The sequence below is a fragment of the Entelurus aequoreus genome, linkage group LG09 (genome assembly GCF_033978785.1).
Source record: "Entelurus aequoreus isolate RoL-2023_Sb linkage group LG09, RoL_Eaeq_v1.1, whole genome shotgun sequence".
Lineage (NCBI taxonomy): Eukaryota > Metazoa > Chordata > Actinopteri > Syngnathiformes > Syngnathidae > Entelurus > Entelurus aequoreus.
In genome coordinates, this window is record NC_084739.1 from 39,787,612 (window position 1) to 39,800,446 (window position 12,835).

At 41.8% G+C, this 12,835-nt stretch overlaps 1 protein-coding gene across 1 annotated transcript in view; it reads left to right on the plus strand.

Moving 5' to 3' along the window:
- Positions 1 to 12,835, plus strand: part of dntt (deoxynucleotidyltransferase, terminal) — a 224,052-nt gene that overhangs the window by 16,949 nt on the left and 194,268 nt on the right. Inside the window, exon 3 of the mRNA XM_062058758.1 lies at positions 2,199 to 2,309. Coding sequence (XP_061914742.1) covers positions 2,199 to 2,309 — 111 coding nt within the window. The remainder of the gene's footprint in view (positions 1 to 2,198; positions 2,310 to 12,835) is intronic.

Here is a 12,835-nt window from a genome sequence, read left to right on the forward strand (position 1 = left end):
GTTTTTGTCACCATAGCAACCCATTAGTTTCACCTGTTTCACGTTCGGACTCACGCACCTGTCATTAATCATGTCACTATTATTTAAGCCTATAGTTGCCAGGAAGTCAGCCTGGCGACATTAGCTCTGCTCACTTCATGCCATGATTACTTCTGTTACCCATGTTACCCATGCTACCATAGTTCATGCTGATCGTTTCATGTCACAGTAAGTGTTTTTGTTTCTTGCCCATAGTCTGCCTAAGTGCTAGTTTTTGTTTCATTAGTCAAGTTGTGTCTCCGCCTTGTGCGCACTTTTTGTTTGATCTTTTGTCAGTGTTAAAATAAATCATGTCTTTACCTGCAAGCCCTGTCCAGTCAAGTTTGTTTGCATCTCGGGAAAGCAATCCACGCAGTAATTTGCGCCGCCAAAATCCACGGATCCATAGATAATGTAACAATGACAACAACAAATATTGTTTTTCTCTTTTACCCTTTTTAAATAAGTCAACATGCAAAACAATCTTACAAATACAAAACTATATACCTTTGCCATTAAAATCCTCCAGTTTGTAAATACTATAATAATAATATAACCAATATAAACAAATAAAACAAACAAATATTTGTGACAATGAAGATAGACAGACATACAAACTACTGATCGTATTGTTAGTGTGTTGCTTTGGAGCCCAGGATGCAGAAACAGTAGGCAAAGCGTAAAATCGCTTTAAGTAAAATCGAGAATCAATTCTGAATTGGATCGTCACCACAAGAATCAGAATACAATTGAATGGTGAGTGGTTGTAAGAATCACATCTTTCAGATAATGTAACAATAACAAAAAAAAAACAATTTTTTCTCCTATTCCTCTTAAAAATAGGTCAACAGCGGAAAACAATCGTACATATACAAAGCTATATTATTTTGCCACCAAAGCACTTGTGTTTGTAAACAATATAACAATGTAACACTATTAACAAAAACAGATATGTGTAACAATGAACAAACAGACCTGAAAATATTGATTGTATTGTTATGGTCTGTGTTGATCTGGACCTGATGATAATAATAATAATTAAGGCTGTTAAAGTGATTATTTTAAAACAATCTGATTAATTACACTTTTGAACCGTGATTAAACATAGGCTATTATTTTCATGCGTAAATAAAATTTGCTCAGTAGTCAGAATGTCATACAGGAACTTTTTTTTTTTAATTTTTTACTGAACGTTAAGTTATTTGTCAGATGACAATACTGATCTCTTTTTTTTTTGGTACAATGGGAACCCAGCTCGTTGTGATTACTTACAGATGTTCAATGATCTCCAGTAAGTAAAATAAACTCACATTCAGCCAGTATTTGCAACTAAATGCTCTTGTTTGTGTAGTACAGTTGGTTCACCCTTGCTGTAGTAATGCCTCTCCAATGTATTGTATGGCAGACCAGCTGTGGTGATATGAATGATATCTTCTTTCAGGACTTGATCTTCACAGATGTTAGATAGTTTACATCTGGTGGCTGTTCGTTTAGCAAAGGCATATGATAAACTTATCTGGGCTACATTGACGCAGGTAAACTGTCAACGTAGCGTTCTCTGCTTGTTGTTGATGTATCATTCATGGTGTATATTTTTTGCTATATTTTTTGCGAATACGTGTTTTGCTTTAAGATGGTATTTTAAACTTGATGTTTGTCGCAGTTTTATCTAAAGTTCTTTTTTGAAGTGAACTTAACCGCCTTTCATCGCGATCACAGACCATGTAACAATGCTCGCGTCTTCCGCGTTAAGCCTTAATCCAGATGTGATAATCTTCATACATATATGATAACATGATTTTTTTTTTTATTAATCACATGTGTTAAGGCATTAACGTTGACAGCCCTAATAATAATAATATGTGATAATATTAATAACAATATTAAAAATAATTCAGTTAAAGTACCTTTCAAGTAACCCCAAGAATATTTTAGAATTTACAGATAAAATAATTTGCAAGATAAAGATAAAATATCAAAAGATAAAAACAACATTTAACAACATGTAGCACTTACAGTGACTGCAGTTAAGAACAGGTGTTTTTAAATTTGGATCTAAAGGTATGAAGGGAGTCAATATTACATACAATTGCTGTCGATATTTAGATAGACAATTTCCAAGGACAGATACATAACAACAATATATGATTGTGTGTGTGTGTGGTTGTTTTTGTGCTCAGGACACCTTGCCTGCATCGCCAGAAAGTTCTATACTCGCCCCCGTGGCAGCGATTTCTCAATATGCCTGCCAGAGACGGACAAGCACTGACAACAAAAACAAGATTTTCACAGTAAGAAATAGACACCTTACTCTGTTAGGCTTTGCTATGCTTAGTAATTTCATCTGAACAAATCAGTTATATACAGGAAAGTGGTGGAAGAGTGGTCATCATGCCAAGTGTAAAACTTTTAGGAACGCAGAATTCGAATGAAGGAAAAACAATGTGCTGTGCTGTGTTACTGTGAATTCATTTTGAGTACTCACAATTAAATAACACATTCCTTTTCAGATTAGTTTGTTTTTCAGTGTTAGTTTTGACTCCCAGTTATAACTCAATAGGAGTGCTAATTATTCTAAAAACCCGACTGCATGACAGCTCTACCTTGTCAAGCATGGCCACAGTCAGGTCTGATGTTGTGCATGTGTTAATAGACATTCCAGTTATACCATTTAGGACTTCTGTGTTATTGTTGAAATACAATAGGCTCAAAATGTTGAATACAAGTACAAACTACTAATCCAATAGAAAACCTCCTCTTTACCACTAATTATTCGGACAAAAGTCTTCAGAAGCACATCTTAATTTATCAATTCAACAGTGTTGAAATTACCAACCATGGGGCATGACCTGGACCTTTAAACCCTGTGGTTAGACCAGGCTTTTAGCTTGATAGTTATAAAACTCGCCTATTATGCCGGTGACCTGTGTTCGCGCCCTGTCTGAAGCAGTAGGAAAAAGTCAACGCAACCAAGAGAGAGAGAGAACATAATCGTTACATTTGCTCTTTTTTCCTTTTCTTTGCCACTCCACTTTTTTGTTTATATGAACTGCCACTCATGTTATCTTAGGAGTAAAAATGCTCACCTAGCTTGTGCTCTGTTGACAAGTGGTGGATGTCATAACAATTACAAACAATATTGTCGATCCACTTGTAAATTTGCACGACACAATGTGAAATATGAGAGTGCAAAAAAAAACAGACATAAAGCACAGTATTTTATTCTATTTTTTACACCTACAAAATCACAAGAGTCATTCTTGTAAAGTTTTTAACAACCATGACTCATCCTGAATGGGGCAATCTTTAGGCCTGCATTTGTCCAGCTCTTTTGTTAGTAGTGATTAGAATATGACTGTTTGTATGATCTGAGCTCTTACGGGCCCAAGCCTTGAGAGAGGCTGCCTTCCCCAGCCTGCATGGAGCTGGGAGAGGGGTCTGGCTCCGCCATGTCTAGGCTCTGGGTAAGTCCCCACTAAAATGCACCCCCTGAAGCGCCATCCCTGTTACTTCACCTTATTTGATCTGTGGTTTACACCAGTGTTTTTCAACCACTGTGCCGTGAGATACAGTCTGGTGTGCTGTGGGAGATAATCTAATTTCACCTTAGTGGGTTAAAAATATTTTTTGCAAACCAGTAATTATAGTCTGCAAATTATGTGTTGTTGTTGAGTGTCGGTGCTGTCTAGAGCTCGGCAGAGTAACCGTGTAATACTCTTCCATATCAGTAGGTGGCAGCCGGTAGCTAATTACTTTGTAGATGTCGGAAACAGCGGGAGGCAGCGTGCAGGTAAAAAGGTGTGTAATGCTTAAACTAAAAATAAACAAAAGGTAAGTGCCCCTGAGAAAAGGCATTGACGTTTAGGGAAGGCTATGCAGAACAAAACTAAAACTGAGCTGGCTACAAAGTCAACAAAAACAGAATGCTGGACGACAGCAAAGACTTACTGTGGAGCAAAGACGGTGTCCACAATGTACATCCGGACATGACATTACAATCAACAATGTCCCCACAAAGAAGGATAAAAACAACTGAAATATTTTTGATTGCTAAAACAAAGTAGATGTGGGAAAAATCGCTCAAAGGAAGACATGAAGCTGCTACAAGAAAATACAAAAAAAAGAGGAAAAGCCACCAAAATAGGAGCGCAAGACAATAACTAAAACACTACACACAGGAAAACAGCAAAAAACTCAAAATAAGTCACGGCGTGATGTGACAGGTCGTGACAGTACACCTACTTTGAGACAAGAGCTACAGTATATCGATGCATGGTTGGTTATGGTTTAAAGTCACGTCTAACAGTTGCGATAACGACTTTTTACTATCAACTGAGTTTAGTTTTTTAATGATTTCTGCTAGTGGTGTGCCTCTGGATTTTTTCAATGCAAAAAATGTGTCTTGGCTCAAAAAAGGTTGAAAAACACTGGTTTAGACAACTGCATCCTTCCAAACTTTGGCAAAACAGTTTGTTTTGTTCTAGACTGACTGTGTCCCAATGCACCACAGCTGGATATGTTTGTGGTGAAAGCAGCATGCAAATTTCTGACCCCAAGCCCGTTAAACATCTTTGAGATGAACTAGAACAGAAAACGGAAGCTTGTAAAGCTAAAAAGATTCGGTTATACTTCATGAGTTCATCCATTTTAATTTCCTGCAAGTGTAATGGCAAGGTGTCCCAATAGTATGATTGCTTTCTTTTTTCTATCTGTCAGTATCACACCAACATACACTAGGCACATGCACTAAACTGCAAATGAGATACTTCTGCAACTGTGACACACCAGTTGACATGCTCACAATGCGTGGCACAGAACTGGCATGTATACACAACCCCAGGCAATGCATTCTTGGCCAAGGTGGGTGATGAACATGACAGTCCTCGCAAGAAATGATGGATCTGTTGGTTGGTTTTCATAGAAGGCGTTGAAGGTGTGGAAACTCGGTGCAAAAAATTCCCAGAATATAGCTGTGAAAAAGATGTGGCATGAGAAAGAAAGTCGGAACTAGTTAGGGTCTTCATGTTCAGTAGTTCTTGAAGTAAAAAAAACAAATATGATATGCACTTTATGGACAATGATACACATGAAATTTCATGCATACACAAATAGCTCCTTCATGTCCCACACGTGGATGCATGCTGTTCAGGTTTTGATCTCCTGCGTTTCCTCTTTCCATTAATTCTGCAATTAACAATCCCACTATTTCTCATCCCCATAATGAAGCCATTAACCTCATGTACAGACACGGTATTGTCTCAGCAGAGAGACAGACTGTTTAATAAAACATATGACGAAAGAAATTATTCATGTACAGCTGTTTCATGAACAAAGAACAGTCATACGCTGGATTCTTACCGCAGTGTTAGGATCCAACATCATTGGCAAAGCCTTTGAAACAAGAAAGATAGAAAACAGAACAAAGAACACATTCACCATAAAATACTTTAAAAACAAATTAAATAGGTACAGACCAAATTCCATTGGCACAACAAATATAATTTCACGTAAAATCAAACGGTGCCATATTTCAATACCTTTGTTGCATGTGACGTCAGGTCAGGCTGCAGGGTCGGCACCAACTCAAACACTCGGCGGGCAAACAGGTGTATTCATACCGGACTGCCTCTAGGTAATGTTGTAATTTTCCATGCTAACAAAGCCAGCATGCCTGATATAAAAGCTCAAAGGTGAGGCTCCACTTTTCAAAATGTGCTAGCTCAATGCTAATTCACATTGGACATGCCATGTAAGTGCTACTGATAAAGTTTGTATGGTATGGTATTGTCATTCGTGAGTTTACATGGTGATTTCAACACCTCCAAATTTGGCAATTAAAACTAAGATGCATGTTGCAGACAGCAGGTGTGTAATAAGTACAATACCTATAGTACAAACACTTTGTAGGACTCAACTAAAGACACGATTGGCACATTAACCATTAAACTACTGTGACACACTTAGGGCAAACTGAAATGAATGCATACTTAGTTATAGCTTTCTATACCAACTCAAAAAAGAGAACCTCATCTTCAGTTCTTTATTTACAAATGGTGCGGCAACATCCTGACACTTTTAATGTGTTGGTTTAAAGGCCTACTGAAATTAAATTGTTTTATTTAAACGGGGATAGCAGATCCATTCTATGTGTCATACTTGATAATTTCGCGATGTTGCCATATTTTTGCTGAAAGGATTTAGTAGAGAACATCGACGATAAAGTTCGCAACTTTTGGTCGCTGATAAAAAAAGCCTTGCCTGTACCGGAAGTAGCGTGACGTCGCAGGTTGAAAGGCTCCTCACATTTCCCCATTGTTTACACCAGCAGCGAGAGAGATTCGGACCGAGAAAGCGACGATTACCCCATCAATTTGAGCGAGGATGAAAGATTCGTGGTTGAGAAACGTGAGAGTGAAGGACTAGGGTGCAGTGCAGGACGTATCTTTTTTTGCTCTGACCGTAACTTAGGTACAAGGGCTCATTGGATTCCACACTTTCTCCTTTTTCTATTGTGGATCACGGATTTGTATTTTAAACCACCTCGGATACTATATCCTCTTGAAAATGAGAGTCGAGAACGCGAAATGGACATTCACAGAAACTTTTATCTCCACGACAATACATCGGCGAAGCACTTTAGTTACGGAGCTAACGTGATAGCATCGGGCTTAACTGCAGATAGAAACAAAAGAAATAAACCCCTAACTGGAAGGATAGACAGAAAATCAACAATACTATTAAACCATGGACCTGTAACTACACGGTTAATGCTTTCCAGCCTGGCGAAGCTTAACAATGCTGTTGCTAATGACTTCATTGAAACTAACTTAGCTACGGGACCTCACAGAGCTATGCTAAAAACATTAGCTATCCACCTACGCCAGCCAGCCCTCATCTGCTCATCAACACCCGTGCTCACCTGCGTTCCAGCGATCGACGGAGCGACGAAGGACTTCACCCGATCATCGATGCGGTCGGCGGCTAGCGTCGGGTAGCGCGTCTGCTATCCAAGTCAAAGTCCTCCTGGTTGTGTTGCTGCAACCAGCTGCTAATAAACCGATCCCACCTACAGCTTTCTTCTTTGCAGTCTTCATAGTTCATTAAACAAATTGCAAAAGATTCACCAACACAGATGTCCAGAATACTGTGGAATTTTGCGAAGAAAACAAAGCTTTTTGTATTGGATACAATGGTGTCCGAATACTTCCGTTTCAACGATTGACGTCACGCTCATATGTCATCATACATAGACGTTTTCAACCGGAAGTTTCGCGGGAAATTTAAAATTGCACTTTATAAGTTAACCCGGCCGTATTGGCATGCGTTGCAATGTTAAGATTTCATCATTGATATATAAACTACCAGACTGCGTGGTCGGTAGTAGTGGGTTTCAGTAGGCCTTTAAATCCTTTCTAAAACTGCCATCTGTATAGTCCTTTGTAGCCAGTGGTGATTGCGCCGAAAATGCAAAGGAAATTCGGCTTCCCCCAAAATATCAAAAATACCTGATAAATAAGTGGTCAAATATGTACTTAATGTTTACATTTCATTGACTAAAGATGCGCTAGAATGCGATTAACTTTTGTTCAAAATCAGTTACTTTCGTGACAGCTGACACGATGTATCATTATGTTATAATTTATTGTGATAACATCACAGTGCATTAAACAGTGTTGAAGCTGAGCGTTCATTTACTTCAGTGGGGAGCATTCGTGGGTTGTTCCACTGCAGCCAAACTTGACAGTCATTGAATAAATGTGTGTCTTTGTTCTGCCCACTGGACGCTTAGCATCTCTGGAAGTTTATGAAAAGTAAGCTTGGGCTCGGCTGGCTTTTCGCAGTATTGGATGATTTGTCTGAGGCTGAATCTTTTTTTGACTGAAGGAACATTGAGCAAATCAGCGATCTCGTAATATAAACTGCCAGAACGTTTTTCAAGTTTCATTCCGTTGTTTTACAATTTCACAATTCTCTCAGTGATGTTTTCTTTGTAAACTTTACCATCTTAAGGTACTTTATATGTTATTGGAGACTGTATTCGTGTTTAGAGAATAGCTAAAAAATAGTATCCCTACTGACAGACCAGCAGCCGCCACTGTCCATAGTCCACGCACTGCTGCCATCTATCCATCCATCCATTTTCTACAGCTTGTCCCTTTTGGGGTCGCGGGGGCCGGGGGGCGCTGGAGCCTATCTCAGCTGCATTCGGTCGGCTAATGTCTTGGAATTGCCACTGAATGCAAAGTGTACTATTTAACAATTAACAGCAAATGAGACTCAGAAGTGTATGAAAACAAGTACAGTTATCATTATTAGCGAGCACTGTTAAGTTACACTAGCACATTTAGATTTTATTATAAAAGGGGAACTGCACTTTTTGGGGGATTACACATGTTTTTCTTTTTTATGCCTTTTAAATAGTAAATAACTGCGATCAATAGTCTGCTTTTGGACTTCCAGTTGAGCATGGAGATGCAGGACGTGCTTAGCGAGGGCTCTGTGGAAATGTTACCTTTTTTATGTTGTATTGGCACTTTTGCAAACTCCAGCTGTCAACTCCACCATACTTTTTACTAACTTGTCGTATGCCGCTTCTTTTTGGTAAATGGCGCCTGTGAATTCTGCGATGTCTGGCCAAGGGAAATCCACTGTAGCCTTCAAAGCCCTCCAACGTTTTGTATACACACTTTAAGTCTATATATAATGTAGTAACGAACACATTCATAACAATATGTAATATGTTCAATATTTACCGTATTTAATAATTTAAATCAATTCCGGACTGCCTTTTTCCGTTTCCATAGCAGCGCACATCCGGCTTCTGACAATAATGTGTGTCCTACTTCTGGATAAAAAAATGCTTGTGTGTGTTCTATTGATTGATTGATTGAAATTTTTATTAGTAGATTGCACAGTGAAGTACATATTCCGTACAATTGACCACTAAATGGTTACACCCGAATAAGTTTTTCAACTTGTTTAAGTCGGGGTCCACTTAAATTGATTCATGATACAGATATATACTATTTTCATAATACAGTCAACACACAAGATAATCATCAAAGTATATACAATGAATTATTTACATTATTTACAATCCGGGGTGTGGGATATGGAGGGGGGCGGGGGGCAGGTTGGGGGGTTAGGATTGGTTGGTATCAACACTTCAGTCATCAACAATTGCATCATCAGAGAAAGTTAGTTTAGGGTTGAAGTTGCCTGGAGGTGTTGTTTTAGTGCGGTTTGGAAGGAGGATAGAGATGCCCTTTCTTTTACCCTTTCTAATTAGGGTTATCCTGTTACCAATAATTTGGCACCGGTACCCGTACCAAAATGTATATCGATACTTTTCAAAATAAAGGGAACTACAAAAAATTTCAATATTGACTTTATTTTAACAGAAAATCTTACAATACAATAAAACTATGTTTCTTATTGCACTTACAAAAACAATTTTAGAAGGTTAAAATAGAAAGTAAAAGGCATTAAACACATTGTGCTTTTATTGTTGCACTCAAAAAACAATTTAGTAGTCTGCCATAATCAAGTATTAGGTTAGATTAGAATAAAAAGCTTTATTGACATTGTATTTGTCACAATTCAATTAAATGTGGAACAGAGGAACCCAAGGATGCAGATGGAATTGAGAGTAAATAGTTCTTTACTTAACAAAAGTAGCAATCACAACAATGATCCAAAAATAGAATATAACAAAAAGCGACGGTGCAAAAAGAGCACCGTGATATAAAGAACAAAAGCTAATATACAAACTAACTAAACTGGGGTCGGAGTTGCAAGACGTGCAAACTATCAACGTACATACCCAGCTGGATGGCACTGGAAATAGCCAAGATGGTACGTAGAAAAAATACAAGGAGCATAGGAGTCTTCAGACAATCAGTCAAGGAGTGGAATAGCCGAGTGCCATCCAGCCGACCAGGTGCTGCTTAAATAGTGCTGGTAGATTAGACACAGCTGTGCACATCTTGCAGCTCCGCCCACAGGGAAACACAGGAACTCTGAGGAAGACAAAAAGTAAGAACCAGGTCTGCTGCACCAACAAGAAAAACTGAGCATACAAACCATAAGGTGGCAGCAGGCGGTGACAGTATTCCCCCCCTAATCAACGGACGCCACCTGGCGGACCTCCTGGTTTACCGGGAAATCTATGATAAAAATCTGAAATTAGGGACTTATCAATAATAAGGGAACGTGAAATCCAGGAGCGATCCTCTGGGGGGTAACCCTCCCAGTCGATCAGAAACTGCACCCCCCTGCCTCGCCTCCTAGCATCCAGAATGGTTTTGACAGTGAAGGCTGGATGACCCTCCACCTGCTGAGGAGCAGGGGGAGACACAGGTGGAGGACTAAGGTCGCTCGACTCGACGGGCTTTAGGCGGGAAACATGGTAGACAGGATATGACTTGAAGGACTTGGGTACCTTGAGTGACCGGAGTTATCATCCGCTCCACCTCGTATGGTCCGATGAATTTAGGTGCCAGTTTCTTCGACTCTCCTGGTAGTGTAATGTCTTTTGATGATAACCAAACCCTCTGGCCGGGTTTGTAGTCGGGAGATGGTCTGCGATGGCGATTAGCCATGGTCTGGTTCCGTTTGGCTGTCCGCGACAAGGCAGCACGGGTATCACGCCACACACGGTGCACATGGCGCAGGAAGGCAGTCACGGAGGAAACAGTGGACTCGATCTCTTGAGAGGAGAAGATGGGAGGTTGGAAGCCATGCACCACATGAAAAGGAGACAAGCCGGTAGATGAACAGATTAGGGTGTTACGGGCATACTCCACCCATGGGAGATAGGTAGACCACAATGATGGATGCTGGTGACACACACATCTCAGGGCCGCCCCTAGGTCCTGGTTGGCTCTTTCCGATTGTCCATTTGATTGTGGGTGGTACCCTGATGACAAACTGACAGTGGCTCCTAACAAGTTGCAGAAACCTCTCCATGTAGCTGATGAAAATTGAGGACCTCTGTCTGACACCACATCCATGGGGATCCCATGAAGTCGAACCACATGGTTGACCAGTCTCCAGGGAGGAGGGAAGTCTACGGAGGGGGATAAAATGCGTGAATTTAGAAAATATGTCGACTATGGTGAGGATGACAGAAAACCCCCTGGAGATGGGTAGACCTGTGACAAAGTCCAGAGCAATGTGCGACCATGGGCGAGAGGGGATGGGAAGGGGCTGCAGCAACCCAGCAGGAGCTTGATGGGAAGCTTTGCTTCTGGCGCAGACGGGGCATGCAGCCACAAACCTCTTAGTGTCAGTGTGAACGGTAGGCCACCAGAACCGCTGAGTGAGCAGGAACTCAGTGCGTCTGGCACCTGGGTGGCAAGCAATCTTGGAGGTGTGAGCCCACGACAAGACCTCTGGACGGAGGGTACTCGGTACAAAAAGGCGACCAGGAGGACATCCAGCAATAAGGAAGGATGTGGCATGTGTCTGATGAGTAATATTAGCCAGGTGACGCCCGTCAAGTGAGCTAACAGTCTTAATACGATCAATACCCACAGTAGGAATCTTTAGAGATTCCACAAGACCACTGTCAATAATGTTCTCATCAGCCCCTGAGTCAATAAGTGCCTTAATAGGACAAGAACCCCCCACCCATGACAGAGTACATTCGACTTGAAGTCTTCCCACCAGTGAGGATGCAGACGTCACCACAGGAGCAGGCGGCGAAGTCGGTAATCTTCCCTGCGGAAGGTCTCGGGTGGGCGCGGAACGGCCCCCAGTAGGCCGCGCAGGACAGCGAACAACGACGTGGTCCGCAGCTCCGCAGTACAGGCACAGCCGCAACCTCAGCCGACGACTCCTCTCTGCAGACGACAGGCGAATGCCACCCAGCTGCATAGGAATGGCCCCCTCTAGCCCCTCCTCCGGGGCACTGCAGTCAGAAGGCGGAAGCGACGAAACCTGAGGCTTGGATGTAGATCGTGTGGACCAGGTAGATGACTGCCATCTGGTGGACGGAGGATCCCTCCCCTTCTGGGCGTGTCGCTCTCGTAGGCGGTTGTCCAATCGGATAGCGAGTGAGATGAGCTCCTCGAGGGTCTGGGTCTCGTCGCGGGCAGCCAGCTCATCTTGGATCTGGGAGCTAAGGCTAGCCAGGAATATTCCCCGCAAAGCTCTCTCATCCCAGCCACTCTCCTCCGCCAGGATCCGGAAGGCGATTGAGTGGTCCGCTACAGAGGACCCCTGGCGTGTAGCGAGGAGGCGGCTGCCTGCCTCTCGTTCCCTCACGGGGTGATCAAAGACACTGCACAACTCAGCGGAAAATAGGGGTAAACTGGAACGAAGTCCGGGTTTACTCTCACACACCGCCATAGCCCAGCGTGCTGCTCTTCCAGCCAGTAAACTGAGTACATATGCCACACGGGCGGAGTCTGTTGTGTATGTGTGAGGCTGCTGTGCAAAAACTAAAGAGCATTGATATAAAAAAAGTCTGCATTGTCCAAAGTCCCCCTCATACCTGGGCGGATGTGGTAGGCTGGGCTCCCGGGTAGGAAAACCCGATGTCGAGGCCACGGGGTAAGAACAAGCTGCAGGTTGAGCAGCCTCAGAGTCTGGGAGCGGGTGAGGGACAAACAGGCGTGTATGCATCTCCTGCACAAGTGTGGTCAGGTTTGACAAAGTTTGTTCGTGATCACTTATTTGCTGGCCATGAGCCCTGAGGGCCAGCTGAATCTGATTCACATCTGCGGGTTCCATAATTGACTCGGCTATTCTGTCACAATTCAATTAAATGTGCAACAGAGGAACCCAAGGATGCAGATGGAATTGAGAGTAAATA